At 45.5% G+C, this 26,944-nt stretch overlaps 1 protein-coding gene across 1 annotated transcript in view; it reads left to right on the top strand.

Moving 5' to 3' along the window:
• Positions 1–5,601: 5,601 nt before the first annotated feature.
• The window catches only part of LOC126156453 (uncharacterized), a 283,948-nt gene continuing 262,605 nt past the window's right edge, over positions 5,602–26,944 (top strand). Inside the window, exon 1 of the mRNA XM_049916311.1 lies at positions 5,602–5,914. Coding sequence (XP_049772268.1) covers positions 5,602–5,914 — 313 coding nt within the window. The remainder of the gene's footprint in view (positions 5,915–26,944) is intronic.

The following is a 26,944-nucleotide window of genomic DNA, read 5'->3' on the forward strand; positions in this document are numbered from 1 at the left end:
GGGGCGGGAAGTTAAATAAGAATATATTTGCTGTCGTTTCCTAGTTTGGAAACTGTTTTTGCAGTCAGCCAGGAAGGGATGGAGAACATGCTGGCTATAGGTTCCAGGCTGCAAGTCCGCATTCTTCTTGTGCTCACTGAAATGTTTCTACTTTCTATTTACTCCGTGTAATCAGGAACTATGATTACAAGTAAAAGTTTTGCATTCTGTCTGATTTACTTATTCAGTAAAAGTTTACACGCACAAACATAGTAATATTCCCGATAAGCCCGACCAGCTAGCCGCGCGGTCTAACCCGCTGCTTCCCGGCAGATTAGTGTCGAGGTCCGTTGTGCCGGCCAGCCTGTGGATGGTTTTTAAGGTGGTTTTCCATCTATCTCGGGGAATAAGGGCTGGTTACCCTTATTCCGCATCAGTAACACTGCGCAAACACTGTTTCCACGTACGCGTACGCCATAATTACTCTACCACGCAAACATTTGGGGCTACACTCGGCTGGCATGAGACGTTCCCGGAAGACGGAAGGGGGGGGGGGAAGGGGTCCATCGGGGGCCGAACCGCACAATAAACTTGGGTTCGGTGTGGGGCGGCGGAGGGGTGGGTGGACTGCTGTAGCCTGTCGCCGGGTTGTGAACCACTGAGGGCTACGGAGGGACGTGGCCTCTTCGTCGTTTCTAGGTCCCTAGTTTAATACAATATAATATTCCTGATAATAATAATAATAATAATAATAATGTCACTATCATAACCGCTCTATGAGCAGTTCAGAGGCGACCTCTACGGTAAGCACCACTCATCAAAGTTAATTGTTCGCCACAAAAGTGGAAAATAATCTCACCACCTGCCACGCTGTTTTGTTAACATTACGGGCGGCACACAAACACTTACTTCCGTGAAACTAAGACGATCTAGAACGGGTGCACAGTCCTCGCGAGTTCACTTCCTATTTTTACCGAAAACATGCTTTTAGCAGCAGACTGGCTGTGACGTCATCCGAAGTAGCGCGTAAGCCGGCGTTTGATTGACGCGGACCGGTTGATACCTGGGTGCGAAGTGAGTCTTTAGAAATCTTAACGATCCAGGACTGTGTACAGTCCTCGCGAGTTCAACTCGTTTTTCTGAGTCTGATACTTAGCGCCTTCAGTTTTGACCAAAATATTGCTCCGATCAGGTTGAGTCTTGTAACAATTGATTGCGACATACATAAGCACAGCGTGAACAATTTTTGGCTTTCTGTCTTTATTATTTAGCGCCATTTGTGTTTTACTTAAAACAATGTATTTAGCGAAATATATATTGACAAAGTTCGGAAAAGCTACTTTAATTTTTAATTTCTTTCTTAGATTATGGCGCAATACTTTGCATGCTGCGCATTATGATGAGTGACGCCAGTAACAGTGAACCGGGGGAAGTCTCGGCACACTCGCTCGCCTCTGTACCTCTCAAATGGTACAGCGGTTGTTTCGCCACAAACCATCTCGACAGTTATTTATCTACCTCTTCAACCAGTTACGTAAAAGTGGTAGTGTAACACCTAGACAACGTAACAGAAGGAAACAAGGGACGACAGAAGAGGGGGAAATTAATGTTCTTGCTGCTGTTGCAGTTCACCCGCAGACCAGCTCCTACACAATCGTACGAGGAAGTGGCTTGAGTCAGGAAGTGTCCTACGCATTCTCCATCTTCATAGGCTCCCACACAACCTTCATCTTCATAGGTCCTTTTTTTTCTATGGGTCCAAACTGCTGAGGTCATCGGTCCCTAAGCCTACACACTACTTAATCCAACTTAAACTAACTTACGCTACGGACAACACACACACCCATGCCCAAGGGAGGACTCGAACCTCCGACGAGGGGAACCGCGCGGACCGTGGCAAGCCGCCCCCCTAGACCGCACGGCTGCCCCGCGCGGCTGCATAGGTTCATTCCTTATCACATCCGTCTCCATCAAGAGCTTCATGTAAACGATTATGAGAATCGTGTTAACTTCCGTACATGGGCATTAAGACAGGATACTCCAGATGCATCTTGTATCTTGTTTAGTGGTGGAGCCACATTTACCAATAATATATCGCCGAAACATGGACTATTGGATCTGTTGACGATTCCCGTTGGCTTCGTAAGGTGGAACGTCAGTGTTCATGGAGTATAAACGTGTAGTGTGGGATAATGAACCATCAGTTCACAGGCCCATTTTCCACAGACGAATTAATGAAAGTGCACAACTATCACAGCCTTCTAACAGACCTCTTCCATGGATGCTAGATGACGTTTTTCTGCAGAGTAGGAGGAACCTGTGGTACCAATATGACTTCTGGCACGAAACACTGCAGCATGTCTTCGCGAATTGTTTCCAAATCGTTGGACTGGGTGAGGAGGACCCGTAACCTGATCGGCCCGTAGCCAGGATTTGACGCTGTAGACATTTTTCTGTGGGGAAAGGTGAAAGACGCTGTCTACAAGGACATACCGCCTTCACCCGATGATAAACAACGGCTATTACTGCAGCCTGCTCGGACAACTTCGCTGAAATACTAGCACGTGTGCAACAGTCGTTCCATATCAGCCTGGAAGCGTGTATTGCCACTGCCGGTGGTCATTTTGAACACAACTTGTGATGGTTAGGTGTCTCATTACTGCCCAGAACCCAGGTAACTAGTGATTCCACTTGTGTTGTTTTTAGTGTGTAGTACTAGTATTGTACAAGTGTCGGCGTGAGAACTTTTCAAAATATGTAGTCTCGTAAACAACTCGAACTGTAACCTGCAAAAACACCACTGATATCCTAATTTAATGTCAATAAACATTATTCCACTTAAAAAAAGTGTATGTCTGTACAAAAAATACACTTTCTAACTATTATTACAAAAAAATGTGTGAAATCTTATGGGACTTAACTGCCAAGGTCATCAGTCCCTAAGCTTACACACTACGTAACCTAAATTATCCTAAGGACAAACACGCACACCCATGCCCGAGGGAGGACTCGAACCTCCGCCGGGACCAGCCACACAGTCCATGACTGCAGCGCTAAGACCGCTCAGCTTATCCCGCGCGGCAACTATTATTATACAGTCTATTGATTGACTGCCAGTACGAGATCCATGACTACCAATCTATTCTGTGACAATCGCATCAACAGCACTTTCCATTTTCGCAATATTTGCGGTGCAAATTTTAGGTGATTCACCCTGTACATTATATACATATATGTTTCAAGTCAGATTGCGAAATCTTATGTAGACGGTGATCCTTTTATCGTCTTGAAGGTTAAGTCTGCAAAATTTAGTCAATACTGAAATGAAACTGTAGATTCATATGAATTTCAAACAAACAAATGAACCTCTTTACATACAGGGTGTTCAGAGATTTTCGTTATAAAGTTCTGGCACTTACAGAGGTGAGTGAGTGCATAATACCTTTAATAGGATCCCATGTCCAGAAACGTCATCCAACGACACTACAGAGCGCCAAAGTTATAGACACCGACGCCTGTAAATGGATATATACTGTACAGGCTGATTCCGTGATGATGTTACAGACTTTCTAGGATGATCGAGGAAAATGATATATCTACTGTATTTGAGATAAGGGTCCTCCTACGAAACGAACGAGCCGGAAATTATAAGCGAAAACCGTTCTGATAGCTCTGGTAAAACAAGAAAAAAATGTCTAGTAAACACGGGCTCTAAAACACGTACCTTAAGAGCTACGACACTTTTTGAATAGAGGAGATGCGTTTCATGGTAGCGAAGATGAACAAGTGCTAATAACCCCTCCGGTGCACATTTTAGAGCCTATGTTTACTGGTTATTTTTTCCCTGTCATGGTCCATACTACCTTCTCTGAAAGTTGCCTACCCTACAATCTTAGCAACAATAGTAGCAGTACACGTATTTCACTGTGAGAGGTATCAGAATTGTTTTCGCTTATGGATATCGACTCGTTCGTTGCCGGTACAGAGACCCTTACCTCAGATTGAGACATCATTCTTCTCCATCATCCTAGACAGTTTGTAACATCATCAAGGAATCGCCCTGTATATACATACATTTATTGGCACCGGCCTTGATCGAACGACTTTCTAGCGAATGGAATGTTTCACTTACCTGGGCGCAAAGATAGAAGCAAATGGCAGCAATTCGACTGAAATTACGACCCGCATAAGTGCTTGTAATCGATATTATTTTGGGATGCTGTGACATTTTAAATCCAAGCTTCTATCACGAGAGACTAAGTGCCGATTATATAAAACCCTGATACGCCGAAAAGTTACGGGTGGCTCACAAACATCGACGATTACAAAGCAGGGTGAAAGTAGATTAAGACCACACGAAAGAAGTATATTGATTTGAATCTTTGGACCTGTGTATGAAAATGAGAGTACGAGGAGGCGATGGAATGATGTGCTTTATGACTGCTATAAGGAGGATGATGTGTTGTAGGTCATAAAGTTGTGTAGATTGAGATGGGCTGGACATGTAATACGACTTGATGAGACGGATCCTGCAAGGAAAACCTGCTGCAGTGAAGTTGGAGAATGAAGAACAAGAGGACGAGCGAGCTTGAGATGGAGTGATGAGGTTGGAGAAGATGCTGCCCGAGTTGGTTGCCGTAACTGGAGATCTACAGCGAAGTCCAGAGAGGAATGGCGGAAAATTTTCGAGGAGGCAAGTTCCATCCTGGGATGTAGTTCCAATGGAAGAAGACGGACGTCGGCGCCTATAACTTTGACGCTCTGTAGCGTCGTTGGATGGCGTTTCTGGACAGGGGATCACGTTCAAAGTATTGTGTACTCAGTCCCCTCTACAGGTCCTACTAGTCTTGTGTACTCAGTCCTCTCTACAGGTCCTATAAATTTCATGTACTCAGTCTCCTCTATAGGTCCTTCAAGTCTTGTGTAGTCAGTCCCCTCTACAGGTCCTATAAGTTTCGTGTACTCAGTCCCCTCTACAGGTCCTACAAGTCTTGTGTACTCAGTCCTTTCTACAGGTCCTTCAAGTCTGTAATGGGAGTTTCTGAACACACCAGAGCATTCTCTGCCAGTTGCTTTAATTAGTAGCAACTTTTTTTCCCCTCTACATAACACACTCTTGAAGGTCTTACTTGACATAAAATATGGACGTTGTGTTTCATAACTCACGAAGTTATTCATTATCAGGCGGTAGTAGAAGACGTGACTGCCATTGGCACTTGGACCACTTGATTTCCAAGGCGGTCAGCAGTTTGATTCACAGTAAAAGATTTAACGAGTCTGTGAACGAACTGTTGGATTAGGACCCACGTCACTTGTCGGAGACAAGCTCTGCCTGATAAGTGATGTCAGTCCATTTCTCAGATTTTTTGATCACGACGCTTGGCAGCCGACCGGCCAGGGTGTGCGCCCCGCTCTGCTTGCACGTGCGTCGCCGCCGGATCGGTGGCGGCTGCGCGCGCCGCCCCCGGCAGCGCAGCGCCGGCGTCGCGGCTGCCGCAGTGGCGTCGGTCAGTGCGGCAGTGGGCGGCACGGCGGAAGCGCGCCCGCATCGATTCGCCGTGGAGGCGGCGGCAGCGGCAGCGAGGTGGGCCGCGTCACTAGGGCGGAGCGCGCGGCCGGGCCATGCCGACGGGCAGCGCGACGGCGTGGTTCCTGCTGGCGACGCTGGCGCTGACGGCGGCGGCCACGGCGCTGCTGTGCGCCGCCATGATGACCGACCGCTGGGAGCAGCTGTCGTGGAGCCGCGCGCGCCTCAACCAGTCGCTGGCGCCGGTCGCGGCCGAGTGGCTGCTGGGCGGGCGCGTCGCGCGGCTCGTGCTCGGCGTGACGCGCCGCCTCGCGCCCGGCTCCGCCTCCGCCTTCAGCCGCCAGGAGGACGCCGTCTTCCTCGTGCCCACGCACGGCGGCATCTGGACGCTTTGCACCTCGCTGACCGGTCAGTGCCTCTGCCCCCGCCCCCGCCTTGTCTCACCTCGCACGGCGTCCGGCGCCACGCTGTCTGCCACTAGACTGAGCGAGATGCGGGGAGACCTGCGCAGGAAGTAGCAATTGACTCTCTGCATAAACAGACATAAAGTACTCCGCATAAACAGGTGGAAACAGCAATAATCGATTATAAGATTCACGAACAATCAATGGAGTCACAAATACACTGACGAAAATGGGATGTATCACGCCATGAAGCGTCAGTCCATACGAAATTTGTGGAGAAGTTAATCGCACAATGGGTATCAAATCGACGTCTATTCCATTCGGAACTGATATCTATACTGAAGAGCTAAAGAAACTGGTACGCCTGCCTAATATCGTGTACACCCCCGGTGAGCACGCAGAAGTGCCACAGCACGACGTGCCAAGGACTCGACTAATGTCTGAAGTAGTGTTGGAGGGAACTGACACCATGAATCCTGTAGGGCTCTCCATAAATTCCTAAGAGTTCAAAGAGGTGGAGATCTCTTCTGAACAGCGCGCTGCAAGCCATCCCAGATATCTACATCTACATCCATACTCCGCAAGCCACCTGACGGTGTGTGGCAGAGGGTACCTTCAGTACCTCTATCGGTTCTCCCTTCTATTCCAGTCTCGTATTGTTCGTGGAAAGAAGGATAGTCGGTATGACTGTGTGGGCTCTAATCTCTCTGATTTTATCCTCATGGTCTCTTCGCGAGATATACGTAGGAGGGAACCATATACTGCTTGACTCCTCGGTGAAGGCATGTTCTCGAAACTTCAACAAAAGCCCGTACCGAGCTACTGAGCGTCTCTCCTGCAGAGTCTTCCACTGGAGTTTATCTATCATCTCCGTAAGACTTTCGCGATTACTAAATGATCCTGTAACGAAGCGCGCTGCTCTCCGTTGGATCTTCTCTATCTCTTCTATCAACCCTATCTGGTACGGATCCCACACTGCTGAGCAGTATTCAAGCAGCGGGCGAACAAGGGTACTGTAACCTACTTCCTCTGTTTTCCGATTGCATTTCCTTAGGATTGTTCCAATGAATCTCAGTCTGGCATCTGATTTACCGACGATCAACTTTATATGATCATTCCATTTTAAATCACTCCTAATGCGTACTCCCAGATAATTTATGGAATTAACTGCCTCCGCTTGCTGACGTGCTATATTGTAGCTAAATGGCATGGGATCTTTCTTTCTATGTATTCGCAGCACATTACACTTGTCTACATTGAGATTCATTTGCCATTCTCTGCACCATGCGTCAATTCGCTGCAGATCCTCCTGCATTTCAGTACAATTTTCCATTGTTACAAACTCTCGATATACCACAGCATCATCCGCAAAAAGCCTCGGTGAACTTCCGATGTCATCCACAAGGTCAGTTATGTATATTGTGAACAGCAACGGTCCTACGATACTCCGCTGCGGCACACCTGAAATTACTCCTACTTCATGTAAGAGTTCGATGGCCAGCGGAAGCATTCAAACTGGGAAGAGTATTCCTGGAGCCATTCTGTAGCAATTCTGGACCTGTGGGATGTGGCATTGTCCTGCTGGAATTGCCCAAGTCCGTCGGAACGCACAATGGACATGAACGGATGCAGTTGATCAGACAAGATGCTTACGTACTTGTCACCTGTCACAGTCGTATCAGAGGTTCTATATCACTCCAACTGCATACACCCCACACCATTACAGTCTCCACCAGCTTCAACAGTTCCCTGCTGACATGCAGGGTCTCTGGATGCATGAAGCTGTTTCATACCCGTATCCACTCGATACAATTTGAAACGAGACTCGGGCGACCAGGCAACATGTTTCCAGTCATCAACAGTCGAATGTCTTTGTTGACGGGCCAAGGCCAGTCGTAATGCTTTGCTCGTGCAGTCACCAAGGAAATCCGATTGGGCCTTCGGTTCCGAAAGCCCATATCGATATGTTTCGTTGAATGGTTCGCACGCTGGCACTTGTTAATGGCCCAGCATTGAAATCTGCAACAATTTGCGGAAGCATCTGACACGTGGAACGATTCTCTTCAGTTGTCGTTGGTCCCGGCCTTGGAGGATCTTTTTCCGGCCGCAGCGATGTCGGAGATTTGATGTTTTACCGAATTCCTGATATTCACCGTACACTCGTGAAATGCTCTACGGGAAAATCCCCACTTCATCGCTATTTCGGAAATGCTGCATCCCATCGCTCGTCCGCCGACTATAACACGACGTTCAAACTAACTTAAGTCTTGATAACCCGCCATTGGAGCAGCAGTAACCGACCTAACAACTGCGCTAGGTACTTGTTGTCTTATATACGGGTTGCCGGCCGCAGCACCGTATTCTGCCTGTTTATACATCTCTGTATTTGAGTATGCATGCGTATACCAGTTTCTTTGGGACTTCAGTGTATTATCAACATCAGTATGAGATGTGACCTCCATGGACAGGAACGCTCTGTTATATTCCTTGTGGCAACGGCCTCCGAATGATTCCTTGCCGTTCCAGAACCAAATGCTGTGTCGCTTCATGAATATTGCCGACTGGAGACTGGTACGAAATATAACGCCTTCCCATCACATTCCAGGCGTATCCTTCCTTCGTTCCTATCCAGTGCAATTTATCCAGTCAATGCCGAGTCGTGACTGATATGATACTTCTCCTAATTCGCGGAGAACAGACCACACTCGTACACAGGCTATTATTACGACGTGATCGCCACTGTCATAGGCACTTTAAAGCCACTGCCACCTCCCCTCCCGGAAGGTATCCACGTACCCCTTCAGACTGCGTTGGAGTATTCGCTTGGTCAGATGTGACATCATGTGACAAAGTTTTCACACATCGTGTATCTGAGGCAGAAAATGGGAACCAGCTCGGTATTTACCTCTGTTGATGTGGAAAACCGCAGAAAAATCGCATGCAGACTGGCCAGCACTTCGGCCTTCGTTGTTAATCCACGAGGGGTTCGATCTGGAGCTGGCACACCTCCCTGAGTCTCGGACGCCGGTGCTTCAACGTGTTTGGTATCCGGCAACGTCCCAGACATGTTCAATGGACGACAAATCAGGGTGCCGGAAAATTCTGTCATCAATCCGTACATACCTTAAGACACCTGTGGTGTGAACTCCGATGTTTGCTTTGCATTACCCTGAATTTGTTAGCCTGCTCACGAAGAGTAGGGCAGCAGGGTTTACAATTCTTGCCACAGATTGACGAGCATTCAGCCTCCCTACAATAGTTACTAAATGAGTTCTTTTGTCGTATCCAATAACTCGTCACACCATGATTCCATATGTGGGAAAGGTAATGGTCAAGAGAAATATTGCTTTCTGTGAGCTTTAACCACGCCGTCTGCAGACGTGATGGTGTCGATCTCACCGCTACAAACAGAAGAGAGACTCACCTCAGATTGCCAATCACTGTACGAGTTTACACCATATCTACACCACGGAAGTCTCTATTGTGACTTCTGAAGTTTTCCCGGCGCACTTCCTCTTCCAGTAATCTATGGGGACGAGATGGTTCAGGATATACTCAGACTGGATAAATTACGTGAGAAAAGAGCCAGGTTACTGCGCTCACTTAATTTCTTATTGAAATGTAGAGACAATAATTTGATTCCAATATTTGATAGAGCTGTTCGCTTTATTAATAGTGTTGCTGCAAATAAGATTAAGCGCAGGGCAAGTTTGGCCTTGGTCAGAGAACGAATCCGTTTAACAAGTCGAGAGTTAGAGGTGATTTCCAAGGATTTATTTTATCTACATCTGAAGATTGCGGCAAGATGCTCCTCCCTTAATTGTGATTGGATTGATGGTGTAACTTGGGCCAAGGCGGACTGGGCCCACAGGGATAGTACAAATAGACAAAGTCCTAAGTTTAATCGTCTCGCAACACGTAAACCTCAAGAAGCCCCTTCTGGACGATCCGTTGTGAATCTCACGGAGAAATCGTTTGACGATGCGACGATGTCAGTGCTTGCGAAAGGTTTAAACTATGCTCCTACACCTTCTTCACCTCCTTTAATCGATTTCATCAGTTCTATCGAGGAGGCTATTAGACCTCTTTCCGCGGATTCTGCAGACGAAATTCGACGGTACTCGTGTAGTACCTTGCTGAAATGTGCGCCGCAACGGAGCAACATCTCTCCAGCAGAAAGAGCTACTCTTCGCAACCTCCGTGAAGATATTGGTACGGTCGTACTCCCTGCTGATAAGGGTAATGCTACGGTCCTTTTGACAAGGGAAGCCTACAACGAGAAGATATACAGTCAACTGATTTTATGTACCGTAAAATCAATAATGACCCAACGAGCCATACATCCAGAAAAACTGCTACGCTTTTGAACGATAGTTCTTTTCCTAAACAAGTTATCAAGAGGCTGAGGCCACACTATGCTGTTCCACCAAGACTGTATGGGCTGCCCAAGATTCACAAGGATGGTGTCCCACTACGATTGATAGTGAGTAATACTGGTGCTTCTACTTTCGACTGCAAAACATCTGGCCTCTTTACTGAAGCCGTATGTGAGTAAGTGCTGCCACCATGTACTTAATTCTAAGGATTTTATCAATCGTTTGAAGATTGTTAAACTGAGCAGCTCGGATTTACTAGTTAGCTTCGATGTGGTCTCACTTTTTGCCAAAGTGCCTTTATTTGACTTGCTGAATCTTATTGGTAACTTGTCCAGTGATGATTTGATGGAAACTTCCTGGCAGATTAAAACTGTGTGCCCGACCGAGGCTCGAACTCGGGACCTTTGCCTTTCGCGGGCAAGACCTCGCGGAAGACCATGCGGGCAAGAGCACTTGCCCGCGAAACGCAAAGGTCCCGAGTTCGAGTCTCGGTCGGGCACACAGTTTTAATCTGCCAGGAAGTTTCATATCAGCGCACACTCCGCTGCAGAGTGGAAATCTCATTATGATTTGATGGGTTTGTTTGAAAATACTCTCTACTCAACTTATTTTTTATTTAATAACAAGTTTTTTGAACAAATTGACGGTGTCGCCATGGGAGTACCTTGTCCCCTGTGCTGGCAATCTTTTAGACTTTGAGGAGAGAGTTCTTGAGTCTGCTGTCTTAAAGCCTACGGTTTTTGGCGTTTCGTAGATGATACTTGCGTTGCTTTCGTTATATGGCCTCATGGCAGACAAGAACTGGAAAAATTCCTTTGTCATTTAAGCACTTTACAAGAGAACATCAAGTTTACTATGGAGATTGAGAAAGATGGGACTTTACCCTTTTTCATATGTGTTAGTACGCAATAAGAATGATGTGTGTTTGGGACATTCGGTGTACAGAAAACCTACACATACAGATCCATATCTTCAGGCGTCCAGCTGCCATCACCCCGCACAAACTGCCGGTATTCTCAGTACTTTACTTCATCGGGCGCATGTAATATCGGATGCTGATTGCTTTCACGAAGAATTAGTGCATCTGGAGAAGGTTTTTAAAGAGAATGGCTATACTTCGCGTCAAATACGGAAGACCATGCACAATTATAATAACAAGAAGCAACGCTCTGAGGAGACTGATGACTATAAATCAACTGCGTTCCTTCCAAATGCCGGGAACGTATCTTCTAAAATAGGCAGATTGCCTAGGAAGAATAATATCAATGTCATCTTCCGTCCACCATCAAAGAGCAGGGCCTTAGTCGGATCAGTTAAAGACGATTTACAATTGAGGATGGCGGGTGTTTATAAAATTCCCTGTGAGTGTGGCGTGGCATATATAGGTCAGACGATACGAACGGCCCAGGAAGGCTCTGTAGTACACGAAAGAAACAACCGTCTGTTGCAACCCTTAAAATCAGCAGTAGCAGAACATTGCATTTCCACGGGACAGCCAATAGAATACAACAACACCAGAATTTTAGCACTGGTTTCCAGCTTCTGGGACTATGTAATTAAAGAATCCGTGGAAATACGTCTTGCTGACAATTTAATGAATCGTGATAACGGCTTTCAGGTGGATAAAAATTGGAATCCAATCATTAAAATTATGCGGTTACAGCGGATAGTCATGCTCAGTCGATACTCAGCGATTAGAGTGTTCTTACTTCACCACTGAGGGCAGCACACACTACTTGGCTGCCTCGCGTACGTGACCTCCTAACACATGCGCCGTAAGCCGCCAGTACGATTCGCGTGCGCGGAATTCGCTATAAATGCCATGACTGCTTTAGGTCTCTTCAGTACTTCGTCTACTTACCTGAGGATGGCCGGACGTCTCTGGGCCGAAATATCGTGGCAGAGTGTTCATGGGATCCGGCTGCAAAGCCGAAAATTACTGGAAGAAGTCTCTGCTCTCTGGAATCAACGCTAAATCTCAATACAAGTCCCAGAAATTTTTTCCCGACGGTACCGTTCTGCAGTCACTGCACTGCTGTCAGCCGGCTGCGCGATATTTGGGTACGATGCTCCCGTCTCCATCATGCTAAATGGTTCAAATGGCTCTGAGCACTACGGGACTTAACATCTGAGGTCATCAGTCCCCTAGAACTTAGAACTACTTAAACCTAACTAACCTAAGGACATCACACACATCCATTCCCGAGGGAGTTTTCGAACCTGCGACCGTAGCGGTCGCGCTATTCCAGACTGAAGCGCCTAGAAACGCTCGGCCACAACGGCCGGCTCCTTCATGCTAATCCTTTCCCAAAGTGCCAAATTTATTTATGATAAACTGCTCGCGCGTCCTCCGGTCATGCTGTGTTGCGTCTGTACCTGAAATGTTCTAGCAGCGTTAGACACAACCAGTAGCAATCACATAACCACACCATTCTTCATATGTAGGAACAGCTTTTACCTGTGCTGAAAATAAGGTCCCATAAAGATGAAATTTTCATGAACACATTCCTCTGGCATGATAATACTATATAGCAGTCTGGTAGCCTTCGGTCAGTGTGTTAGTTTTGTAACACTTTCCATTTCAGTCAGTGTATTTGGGGGTAGAGGGGTGGGCTGGAGAGGAGCATTTAACGTGAAATAGCCACAAATAAACTAATCGTAGCAAAGGGAGGTGCCAAATTGAGATCTACTGGAAGAATCCTCAAGCAGTGTAGTCAGCCCACGAAGAATATACCGGGTGATCAAAAAGTCAGAATAAATTTGAAAACTTAATAAACCACGGAATAATGTAGATAGAGAGGTAAAAAATGACACACATGCTTGGAATGACATAGGGTTTTATTAGAAACAAAAAAACAAGGTATTGCTAGAAGCGTGAAAGATCTCTTGCACGCGTCGTTTGGTGATGATTGTGTGCTCAGCCGCCACTTTCGTCATGCTTGGCCTCTCAGGTCCCCAGACCTCAGTCCGTCCGATTATTGGCTTTGGGGTTACCTGAAGTCGCAAGTGTATCGTGATCTACAGATATCTCTAGGGATGCTGAAAGACAACATCCGACGCCAATGCCTCACCATAACTAAGGACATGTTTTGCAGTGCTGTTCACAATATTATTCCTCGACTACATCTATTGTTGAGGAATGATGGTGGACATATTGAGAATTTCCTGTAAAGAACATCATCTTTGCTTTTTCTTACTTTTTTATGCTAATTATTGCTATTCTGATCATATGAAGCGCTATCTGTCGGACATTTTTTGAACGTTTGCATTTTTTTGGTTCTAATAAAACCCCATGTCATCCCAAGCATGTGTGTCAATTTGTACCTCTCTATCTACATTATTCCGTGATTTATTCAGTTTTCAAATTTATACTGACTTTTTGATCACCCGGTAGTTTAGGAAACCGTCTTTCTACCGGTACTTGAGTTTTCGACCATCCCAGGGAGGACTGAAGTACAAGAATAGAGACATCTAAAGAACAGTAAGCGCGTTTCGACATGGGTTCATCTAGCAATTGTGGAAGCGTCATTGAGTTGTTCATCCAGTTTTAATAGCAGACGCTACAAGAGAGGCCATGTTCGCCACGGTGTGGTATACTTATAAAATTCAGAGAGCGTTTAGCAATCAGCATATTGCCTTCTCCTACATACATCTCGCAAAAAGGCAATGAACGTGTAATAAGTTGCATTCTAGGTCACACGGTGGCTTATCGACAGTCATTCGTATCGCTCACCATTCGCGAGTGAAACATGAAAAGTGGGGAAGTGATACTGATACACGAATTACCCTTCGACACGCACCTTAACGGATTTTGCGCTCCATGGATGCAAATGTAGATGCCTCCCTACAATGCCAAACTGTTAGTAATCACATAGTTTTCATACGGGGATGATCAGTTCGGCGGCAACCTAGATGCTTTTCGGAAGGAATAGGCCGCATATCGGAACAGAATTTCTTCTTCTCCAACCCTTTTCACACCGTCGTCAAAACACCGGGTTTAACCTCAATCTTAATTTCTCGTCTTCGTCAGCAACACAACCAGAACAACACATTCTGCACAAACACATCACCCTACGACGCATAAGCTGCTGAAATGGTGTTAAACAGATCTCTTTCAGGCGATGATCCACACAACTTTAGCATTCTTTACATGAAATTTTGCTCTCGCCACGACTGTTAAATTGAAGCCACATTGGAATACACTCGTCACTCTTTATACCAGATTATCACTATCGTTTTTTCCCATTTTTCATTTCCTGTGTTCTGTCTGTGTAGGGCAGACACAGTAACAACATATTTAAAAGCGACAACCATACCTCAAGCGGAATCGTAGCCTCGATACCCCGCTTTAGGAGGCAGCGATTCCATGCTGAAACTGTGGAGGCATGCTACTGGCATTACTGAAACTTCCTGTCACTCTAAAGCTGTTTGTCGGACCTGGGCTCGAACCCGGAACCTTGCCTTTCGCAGGCAGTCATTAGAGACGAAGCATAAGCCCGAATTGAATAAGTTGGTGCACGAAATCAGCCGTGGTCTTTTCAAGGTAATCATCTCGAAATTTCTTATCAGGGAAGCCACGATTACTATAAATGACAATCATTGGACGATGTCTAGAGCTCGTAAGAACCTTGATCATCCAGAGTAATGACAACTCTCCATGGAATGTAATTCACGTAAGTAACCTTTATGCGTCATGAAAATTGTCATCTTGGTTAATGTGTTTATACCTGATTTTCTATGTATTATTTTACAGGATTTAGCTACTGTTCATTCTGATGAAGACACCCATCGTAGGTGTCGAAACATAGGTCAATGTTCCTAACGTTTATGTGCGACCGGTTGGGTGTTTGATCTTATACTGAAACTAGTATAGGTTGATGAATAGCAGCCATGTTCAAAACAATAATGATAACTGTTCAATACATGAAAGAAATAAGGAATTTCTTTATCAACTCAGTCTCTATAACAACGTCATTGCTGGCCATATCACAACTAGAAAAGGAGGGAGAATATGATAATCATTATTGTAAAACAGCCATAGAGGCTCCTTTACGAAACCTGGACATCTATGATATTATTTAAAAAAAGGTGAGAGTAAGCAAGGCGGCAAGAATTTGCATTATGATTTTTCTCTTAGCAGTTTCATATGCCAAGATATTGAAGTACGGATGTTTTTAAACAGAACGTATACTCCTTTATGGTATTCGGAAACTATTGAGCAGTGTCAGACAGTAATACAGTGCTTTTTAAAGGTCGCATTGAAAATTATCGCAGGAAATAGGGGCAACTGCTAAACGTGACACCATAGATGGCGAGTACGGCTTCTAGAGAAGATGTGGTGGTAGACTGTAATATTCACGCTTTATCACTTGTGGAAAAATTTTGCTCTACTATCTTCAGAGTTACGTTTACGTTACATGTATCTTCAACGGCAAATACAGTTTCCAAACATTTATAAGAAACATCGCGGGGGTGTGATGCTGAAGGTACTGGTGGTGTTGCAAATGGTATGTGGGTGGTGACGGAGGGGGAGGGAATTCAGGATCAAAACAGATCAGCGTTTATCGTCCTATTGGAGACAGAGCAGAAGTTTAGATTGGAGAAAGATATAGAAGGAAACAGTCCGTTTAATTGTCAATCCTACAGTCCCTTCACTCGCCCTAAAAGATTTAGGTAAACCACAGAGATCCTAAATGTGGATTGCCAGATGGGGTGTGAAACGAGTCCTCTCGAATGCGACTCTAGTGTCTTACAGCAACCTCTCGCTGGGTCAAACAACACAGAAATTTCTTGCGAGCATATGCTCTGTGACGCATTCTTACCTAGTCACACGCTGCAGTGGTACTGTGCGTAAGCTGCCCACTTTACAGAAGACGGTCAACGGTTTGAAACTTTCAAGCAGGCTAAAAACTATATGCCGAACCGGGCCTCAAACATGGAGAGATTTTGAGGACAGTGCTCTTACCGAATGAACTATCCAGACACCCTCACAGCTTCAGCAGCTCTCTCCTGCTTTCAGTTGTGATGGCAATTTCGAAACAGAGCACAGTCCGCTGCAGAATGAAAGATTAATTCTGGATGCTCAAACTGTTTGCACTGAGCTCTAATGCATCCGGACAACACCTCAACATTGCTAGTCGAAGACAGTCGATGATAGCGAGGCCCTTCTAAACAGCGGTAGGCGGGGGGATTCAAAAGTTTCAAGACTTAACTCAGAACTAGAAATTTATTGGACATTTAAGTATAGCAGACTAAAATTCTTCAAAATATGATCCTTCAGCATCAACATAGCGCTGCCAGCGCATCTTCCACTGGTCGTAGCCCTTCTGGATGGTCTCGGGCGTCATGCTGTCAAGCGCTTTCCTCGAAGCCTGCTGGATGGCGTCGATGGAGTCGAATCGCTTCCCTTTTAGGCCTGTCATGATTCGGGAGAAGAGGAAAAAGTCACTTGGAGCTAATTCGGGTCTGTAGGGTGGCTGCGGCTGTGCTGTCACGTTGAACTTGTCCAAAACTTCGGCGGCGGCGCGCAACGTGTGGACGGACGCGGTGAACTCGATCCCTGAAGCGGCGGAGCACTCACACTAAGACGACGGTCATTGTTTAAAACTTCCCGCACTCTCTCCACATTTTGATCCGTTCGGCTTGATGATGGCCTCCCAGAGGGGTCGTCGTCTTCAACGTTCCCGCAGTCATCTTTGAAACGTTTGTGCCACATGAAAACCATTGCTTAGGACATGGCTTCTTCCTTAAAGGCCTCTTGACTCAACCGAGAGTCTCCGTAGCGGTTTCATTCAGTTTCACGCAAAACGTAAACGCAAAAGCTGCTACATTTCCGCCTCTCCCACGTTTCGACCGAGGTCAATGACACGCACTCACTCTGCAAGCGATGTGCACTCTCCAGGGTTCCGGAGGTAACTGCCGCAGCGCGTCAGTTCGTTTCCTGAGACCCTCCACCACTTCCCCCACCTGGCGGAACCGGTCTGCACGCGCTCCCCTACTCAGAAATAAATCAGTCTTGAAACTTCTGGATCACACCTTGTAGATACGCTATCCTAGGTTACCGATGTTGTTATAGTGAGTTATGTGCAACAAACTTTTTACGTATTCCCAAAAGTAAACGTTCAGAGCAAGAAAGTCACGAGACTTTCCGTGCACTAATCTACGAGCTCCGGTCCACCGTCTCGGCAAGCCATCGTGCAAAATGCTGAGTACACTCTCTGATCAAAAGTTTCCGGGCATATTTTAGGCGTATGGGTTCTGTCCGTGCTGCACCTTTATGGCAACTTGAACTCTGCTGGGGACCCTTTCAGTGAGGTGTACGAACGTCTGTGGGTGAACGGGAGCTGATTACTTCTCAAGAGCCGAAACCAGAGAAGATATTGATGTCGGATGCTGGGCTCTGGAGCGAAGTCGACGTTCTGACTCATCCCAAAGGTCTTCTATTAGGTTCAGTTACGATTTATGTACAAGTCAGTCCCTTTCAGGACTGTTATTGTCCACTGACTATTGCCTCACACATGTTACTTTATGACAAGGTGCATTGTTACGCTCATACAATCATCGTCTCTGAGGTACCGTAAGTAGTCCAGAACGCTGTAAAATGCGTTCATATCCTTCCGCATTTAGCGCCTTCTTAAGAACAGTAATGGGGCCACTCCTATTCCGTACCACCAGCTCCTACGTACTTCGCTGTTGGCACTACGACGGCCGGGGTGGCCGAGCGGTTCTAGGCGCTACAGTCTGGAAACGCGCGGCCGCTACGGTCGCAGGTTCGAATCCTGCCTCGGGCATGGATGTGTGTGATGTCCTTAGGTTAGTTAGGTTTAAGTAGTTCTAAGTTCTAGGGGACTGATGATCTTAGAAGTCCCATAATGCTCAGAGCCATTTTTCTTGTTGGCACTACACTTGGTGACAGTAGCTTTCTCGGGGCGTTCTCCATACGTGAAACCTTCCATCGTATTACCATAGTGTGTAGTGGGATTCATCATTTCAAATCTCTCGTTCCTGGTCGTCCACTGTCCAGTGGCAAAGCTCTTCACACCGCCTCAAGTTTCCCTTGGCGCTGCCTTTCGACCACTGTACGCCATTGTTTTTCCTATGTAGGGTTATTTCCTCACCGGACTGCTAATAGCACTTTGGAACTCACAACTGATTCCTTCTGCTGATTCCATGCAGTGTTCGACGATCCCTGACCGTCAGTAAGTGAGGTCTGCTTGGTCATGTTTTGGCTGTGGTTATTTCTTCGCGTTTTCACTTAACAGCGATGTCACCAACCGTCGACTTGGGCAGCTTTAGAACGGATTTGTTACTCAGGCCATTCTCGAAGGCACTGAACTCTCCTGAACTGTCTATTCGGCTGTTACTGTGTCTCTGTTGACAACACAATACTTCCTGCCTCGTTTTATTCTGGCAGGACGGCCTCTCGTGGCATATACTTGTAAATTCCGCAATACACAAAGGTGTCCTGGTGTTTCGGATCGGACGATGGGTACACAAACTACATTGAACTGGTGCTCAACTCCAAGTCCACATTGTTACTGACAACAAGCGACAGACTTATTACGGGAATTGGCACCTACCCTTGTATGAGTACTGCTGGTCTCTCTGGACATGTGGCCCCTAACTGATATTTTTTATTTATGGAGAGGATATTCAATCGAGTACAAGAAATGCGACTCCTTAACGGTACATAAATCATATTGGCAGTCACTTAAAATCAGAAAGTTGGACATTTCGTAATAAAGGCTGTAACGATTTTAACATTATGCGTGGTCGTCTTTCCGGCACGAAGTGCATCGAGGAAACCGCAGTAGACTAGCTGGTGGCTCCTGCTTATGGTGTCGTCCCTGAATTCTGTCTGATGTTCAGCATTCCCAGCGCATCACAAGAGTACCTTGCAGAACCTGGACATTCGAGAAATGTAATGGCAAGCGACGAGCCCCGTCCCCGAGCATGTGTAAGGCACGTTGACAAATGGGGTCGTAGTTGTCCTGTTTCTTTACAGGCTCTCGGGGGACTGACGCAAGCCCTTAGTGGTAAATGGGACTGGATACTGCAGGGTGGTCTCTACAGGTTTGTATGTGATATGGATGCCACGCACGTGTAAGCGTCTGGTAAATTCTCGCTGAAGCCATAGAAATATTGAATCTCTCGAATTCTAAGCAAAGCGAATCTCGTTGCCTAAACGTTCCACATCTACATGTACACTCCGAAAGACACTTAGGGCCTGGGTGAAGAGAACTTCTTATACCATTACAGCCCACTGTCCTTTTCCTTGTTAAATTCGCAAACGGATTGTGGGAAGAACGACTGCCGATTTACTTCGCTATTAGCTCTGATTTGTGTGATTTTCTGTTCGTAGTTATTTCACGGCATATACACTCCTGGAAATTGAAATAAGAACACCGTGAATTCATTGTCCCAGGAAGGGGAAACTTTATTGACACATTCCTGGGGTCAGATACATCACATGATCACACTGACAGAACCACAGGCACATAGACACAGGCAACAGAGCATGCACAATGTCGGCACTAGTACAGTGTATATCCACCTTTCGCAGCAATGCAGGCTGCTATTCTCCCATGGAGACGATCGTAGAGATGCTGGATGTAGTCCTGTGGAACGGCTTGCCATGCCATTTCCACCTGGCGCCTCAGTTGGACCAGCGTTCGTGCTGGACGTGCAGACCGCGTGAGACGACGCTTCATCCAGTCCCAAACATGCTCAATGGGGGACAGATCCGGAGATCTTGCTGGCCAGGGTAGTTGACTTACACCTTCTAGAGCACGTTGGGTGGCACGGGATACATGCGGACGTGCATTGTCCTGTTGGAACAGCAAGTTCCCTTGCCGGTCTAGGAATGGTAGAACGATGGGTTCGATGACGGTTTGGATGTACCGTGCACTATTCAGTGTCCCCTCGACGATCACCAGTGGTGTACGGCCAGTGTAGGAGATCGCTCCCCACACCATGATGCCGGGTGTTGGCCCTGTGTGCGTCGGTCGTATGCAGTCCTGATTGTGGCGCTCACCTGCACGGCGCCAAACACGCATACGACCATCATTGGCACCAAGGCAGAAGCGACTCTCATCGCTGAAGACGACACGTCTCCATTCGTCCCTCCATTCACGCCTGTCGCGACACCACTGGAGGCGGGCTGCACGATGTTGGGGCGTGAGCGGAAGACGGCCTAACGGTGTGCGGGACCGTAGCCCAGCTTCATCGAGACGGTTGCGAATGGTCCTCGCCGATACCCCAGGAGCAACAGTGTCCCTAATTTGCTGGGAAGTGGCGGTGCGGTCCCCTACGGCACTGCGTAGGATCCTACGGTCTTGGCGTGCATCCGTGCGTCGCTGCGGTCTGGTCCCAGGTCGACGGGTACGTGCACCTTCCGCCGACCACTGGCGACAACATCGATGTACTGTGGAGACCTCACGCCCCACGTGTTGAGCAATTCGGCGGTACGTCCACCCGGCCTCCCGCATGCCCACTATACGCCCTCGCTCAAAGTCCGTCAACTGCACATACGGTTCACGTCCACGCTGTCGCAGCATGCTACCAGTGTTAAAGACTGCGATGGAGCTCCGTATGCCACGGCAAACTGGCTGACACTGACGGCGGCGATGCACAAATGCTGCGCAGCTAGCGCCATTCGACGGCCAACACCGCGGTTCCTGGTGTGTCCGCTGTGCCGTGCGTGTGATCATTGCTTGTACAGCCCTCTCGCAGTGTCCGGAGCAAGTATGGTGGGTCTGACACACCGGTGTCAATGTGTTCTTTTTTCCATTTCCAGGAGTGTATGTTGAAAGAAGTAATATGCTGCCTGATTTTTTGTGGATGTGCAGTCTTGGAACTCCAACAGTAAACCTCTCTGTGATCCACAACAGCTTCCAGTAACTCAGGTCTTGTAAGGTCTCGTAGTGTCTGCTACTAGATTTTTTTGAGCATCTCCGTAACAATCTTGCGCAGCCTAAATGAACCCACGAGGAAATGCGTGCTCTTCATTGCATCTTTTATCTTATTTATCCAACCTGAAGAGTGTCAGACATGAGCAAAGTGTATTACTCAGCGACTGGAACCCGGAACCCGTAGTCTAGTTGGAATAAAAGGATTTCTGACAGCTAGCAGCGCTGTTGGTCACTTTCAGCTGCACAACGCTAATGACTGAAGACAAAAAGAATAGTTGCATATATAGCTACGACAAAATTGAGGCGTTGCTATAGTGACGTTGTAACCTCCCCAGAGAAATGTAAGAGAAAAAAGACTAGTGTAACTTCCCAGAGAAATTTTCTTACAATGACAATAATTTGAAATGACAATTATAATCGTGCTAAGTGTATCCTCCCAAAAAATGAAAGTCAATTTAATATAAAAATGTAATCACAGTGACACTGAAAACGCAAATAGACCGAAATGTCGATCTTTAGGCCCTGATTAAACTCAAATTCTTACCTCAGTAAAACTGCATCTGCTCTTATTTTTTGCCATAGCTTGGAGGAAATGCATCGCAAATATATTCTTCTTTTTTTTTGAATTTAAGGGAAACTTTTCTTTAAGGAAATGCAAGGAAAATATTATTTCAAAAAGGGATTCTTTGTTAAAAATGGTTGCTTTAAAAACGAAATTATTATTGGGGCGATTCTTGAACAAATTAATTACAGTTAAGATCCATTACATTATCAGATGAGCGCAAAGCTGCTTCATTACCTTATTAAAAAATATACCTTGTCCTGAATCTCGACCAGAGTTCCATGTCGACGCCCGCCGACTCCTCACACAACAGCTAACTCGCAACTGCAACTACCGACTCGCTACGTACCACCACTCTCTCGCCGCAGAACTGAACTCTCCGTGCTATTACTCTCTCGCAACTGAACTGACTATATGCTCTCTGGTCAGAGATTCTCATGGCTCACCATCGCTGCGTACGCGTTTCAACGTTTACAAAATCGCTTTATGTGATTGGCTGAGGTAAACGCAAGAAGCTGCAGTGTCGAGTCAACTGCAACTTTGATGGATCTTCTTATGCTGACTCTGCAATAGTCCCAGTTCCAGGGGTAACAAAAATTTGATTTTCAGTATTTCGCGTAATAATTCACCGAATTTCAAAATTAAAATGCTGTCGTAATCTACTCATTAAGATTGATAATCTTAGGTTAAAAGTTTAACAGAAGAATAAGATAAGTATTACAATTAGGAACTGTGTGTTTTCCTTGAGGCAGCGTAACTGACGGCGCGTAAGAACCCACTTTATTGATCCAGTATTTCAGAATGAGAGTGCTTAGTGACTTCCATCAAGATTTACACATAATTCCAAACTTTTAGCCGGCCGAAGTAGCCGCGCGGTTCTGGCGCTGCAGTCTGGAACCGCGAGACCGCTACGGTCGCAGGTTCGAATCCTGCCTCGGGCATGGATGTGTGTGATGTCCTTAGGTTAGTTAGGTTTAACTAGTTCTAAGTTCTAGGGGACTAATGACCTCAGCAGTTGAGTCCCATAGTGCTCAGAGCCATTTGAACCATTTGAACCAAACTTTTACGGAACTTTTTCTCGTTGATAACTCCCAAAAAATGATGAAAGGAAAAAATAATATATTGTCCAAGTCTCAGTTTGGGTTTGTTAAGGGTTCTGATATATAGAGGAAGCTATTTACACCTACAATGAGAATGTGTTTAATTCATTTGATAACAAATTAGAGGTTAGTGGCATTTTCTGTGACCTGTCAAAAGCCTTTGACTGTGTGAACGACAGCATTTATGGTGTCACCGGCAATGCTGCGAAATGGTTTGAGTCTTATCTAATTAACAGGGAACAAAAGGCGTCGTTGCGAAATACCTGTGCAGTAAGCAGTCACTCTTCATCTGATTGGGAGTTAATTACATGTGGTATACCTTAATATTTCATCTTCGGTCCGTTGCTTTTTCTTGTGCACTTTAATGACCTCTCGTCTGTTACAATGCCAAATGCTGAGTTTGTTTTGTTAGCAGATGATACGAACATTGCAATAAGTAACAAGTCAAATATAGATTTAGAAATAAGTGCTAATCAAATTTTCACTGACATTAATAAATGGTTTAAAGCTAATTCATTGTCATTAAACTTTGAAAAGACCGACTATATGCAGTTCAGAGCCTGTAAGAGATTTCCTTCCAGCATCTGTGTAACAAATGAAGACATGCTGATCGAAGAGATTGACAGTGTTAAATTTCTGGTATTACAACTTGATAATAAATTCAGTTGAGGAGGGCATATGGCATACCACACAACTGCTGAAGCGCCTAAACAAGTCTGTACTTGCGGTGAGAATGATGTCAGATGTAGACATAAATATAAAAAAACTTGCATACTTTGCTTACCTTCATTCTATTATGTCATATTCTGGGGTAACTCATCAAACACAGAAAAGCTTTAGTGTGTAAAAGTGTGTAATAAGTTCCAGTTGTGGTGTAAATTCAAGAATATCATGTAGAAACCTGTTCAAGGAGTTTTGTATTGTAACCACTGCTTCTCAGTTATTTATTCCTTAATGAAATTTGTTGCAAGTAATATATCTCTATTTCCAACCAGTAGCTCAACACATAGTGTCAATACTAGGAATAAGAACAATCTACATAAAGACCTAAAATCACTTACCTTGGTACAAAAACAGATCCAGTATTCAAGAACACCTATTTTCTATAAATTGCCAGCAACCATTAAAAACTTGGTTTCAGTTAAAGGACGGTTTAAACATAGTTTGAAAGACATTTTGATAGGCAACTCATTCTGCTCTACATGAATACTCTATAGATGGATATCTTAACAGGGACTATTAGACCAGCTTAAGTAAAAAGGTCTATTAGATTTCAGTGTCGACAACACTTGAGCACAACAGTCAAGATTGAGTATTTTGTGTATGAAAATTTATTAGAACTATATAACAATGTTTCATTCTGACGGTGTATTAATTCTGTAAATATTAGCAGTTGCAGTTTACTGTAATGAGTTCACCTATTTTGACAATCTCCTGACAAATGATCGGGGTAGTAAGTACTGCATTCAACTGTTTTATGTTTTTTGTGTTTTCTTTCTGACATGTTCCACACCCATGAGAATAATTTTTGGATCTACGGAACGAAAACTGGATCTAGTCTAATTTAATCTCATTAAAATTTCCCCATCCTGGTAGGAAAACTTCAGCATTACACATGTCATTTTAATTTATCACTTCTTTATTACCGACTTCATTCACTACACAGTTTGCAGACAGTAACCACATATATTACTGAATGTATGTGCAAAATTATATCATTGTACGACACAGTTCCGGAGATATGATGTGATAAACGTTGAGATGAATGAAAAACTAGCTTTTGCTTAAAATGGAAGGCACATTACCCAGCATGTACTCATCCATCGTTTAATAATGAGAGTATTTTTGCAGCTTCCAACAAATTTTAAGTAAAATTTGAAACCTTTTCTTAAGCTTTGTGTTGCTTATATACTTCGCGTCAAATATTTAACACTTTAATGCATTTGTAATCAGGGGTTTGATGCTGTTTGATACATGGAAGCTCGACTTTTTAAGAAATCGTTGGTTTTTTGGTGAGCAAAAATCGTTCTTAAAAGAGTTTTATGAGCCACTTCATTAATGGATGTTGTACGGCTCCGTGTACTTCTCGGCCGTGGCGTTTCCGACGCTTTCCTACGTATTAATTAATCGTCGTTGTCTTACTTAGCAATCAAGGAATTATGTTATTACTTTTCTGAATCATGGGCCCAGCTCTTCGTTTTATATATTGACACTTGTTTCCACAAGGATATTTTGTCTAAATTAAAGTTTACGTAGCATTTTCCGGATGGAGGACGCAGTTGTTTTTGCAACTACTGAGCTGGCAGTGTACGGAATCCTAAAGGATTAGGGCAGAACGACGATGACGAGGACGAGGACGAAAAACCAGATGCTGTTGCGTTCGACCCTCGCTGGGTAGAAGGGAGGATGACAGGTGGACATAATCCCTATTTCCGAAGGAATGGAGGCTCGAAGATCCGAAAAAATTTCGGAAGTTCGGGGCAGTGAACGTAGCTGCTGTCGATGCTGCAGGAAGGAGTTCGCTCAAGTGTCACAGCCACTGTCTCCTTCCCAGGATGCTGAAACAAAGCGAAAGATGTAATCAAATCAGATGTGAACTTTCGTCAGTTAATATGATATTTACTACATTTCAATGCCTGTGTTATTCCGATTTACGATGCAATTTTCCTTCGGACGTGCGGACACGCGACTTTCAAGTGAAATGTCTCCCATGTACGGGAATATACATAATGGATGCACGGTACGGCCATAGACAGATGTTGACAACATATTAAAGATTGAGTCTAGTTGTGAGTATTGCTCGGACAGGCTAATGGTAAGGCGACCGCTCGCTATAAGCGGGAAATCCCGGTTGGAGTCCCGATCCGCCACAAATTTTCATTGTCATCATTTCATTATACAGCTGATGTTTGTCCATATTCGCAGTTGTTGATACATTTCTTTATTTCGTCAGTTAAGGCGCTACGTATACAAACAGAAAATAGCACATGTCAAATTATATGTATATATACTGAGAAATAAACGACTGCTAATGTTGTTGTGTCGCAGGTACGAAGTACCGAATGGAAAGTCGGAATTAAATACAGTTTAGAAGATTTAGTCTGGAAACAAGGTGAAACTTAGCTCAGCGCAACCGCTCGTGTCCAGGTCCGTATCCAAAGTTCGTGTCCCGTAAACACTATCAGCGTAACAGCATCGCGACTGAGAGAAGACCTGCTCCGTACTCCAGGAGGCCCACCACACGACTCCCCTTCCGGGCCGCGACGATGCGACTTAATCACGTGGGGCGCCATCCTGAATGGCTCCGTCGACTCCAGTGGTATGACTGCTGCATCTCTTGTGGCGCCCCCACTGTGAGCACTTGGAAGTATGCCGCGCTACTGCAACTGGAGCGTTGGCACACGGTGCTCGAGAAGGCGTTGGCGCGTCTTACGTGCGCCGACCGCGCTGTATGAACGGACGGCATAACAAAAAAATGGTTCAAATGGCTCTGAGCACTATGGGACTTAACTTCTAAGGTCATCAGTCCCCTAGAACTTAGAACTACTTAAACCTAACTAACCTAAGGACATCACACACATCCATGCCCGAGGCAGGATTCGAACCTGCGACCGTAGCGGTCGCGCGGTTCCAGACTGTAGCGCCTTTAACCGCTTGGCCACTACGGCCGGCTGCACGGCATAACAAACCTACCTTGTGTTACAGCGGCCGTGAGCACCATTGTGACCTTTAAACGCTATACGCCCGGATCAGGACGCTTAAAATTTGTTTTGTCCATTCCATTTCTGAATACGAAGCAATCAGTACACATAATGATTTTCGCAACACCTTGTATAAAAGAAAATCTGCTGGTAAAAAATATTTGTTTTGTTTAATTACGGCACTTATGAAAATTTGCTGATTGAAAGATGTTCAATATGAAAACCCCACGTTATCTGCTGGCCACACGCATCAGCTATAACAGCACATCATAAACAATAACAAGCATAAAGTCCCCTCTTCTGCCCATGCTCGCGTTATTGCCGTCTAATGCGCATGTGCGCATTCACGGGAGTTTAGAACTAGTGTCTGTATCTGCGCACGGAT

The sequence above is a fragment of the Schistocerca cancellata genome, chromosome 2, assembly GCF_023864275.1.
Source record: "Schistocerca cancellata isolate TAMUIC-IGC-003103 chromosome 2, iqSchCanc2.1, whole genome shotgun sequence".
NCBI classification, from domain to species: Eukaryota; Metazoa; Arthropoda; class Insecta; order Orthoptera; family Acrididae; genus Schistocerca; species Schistocerca cancellata.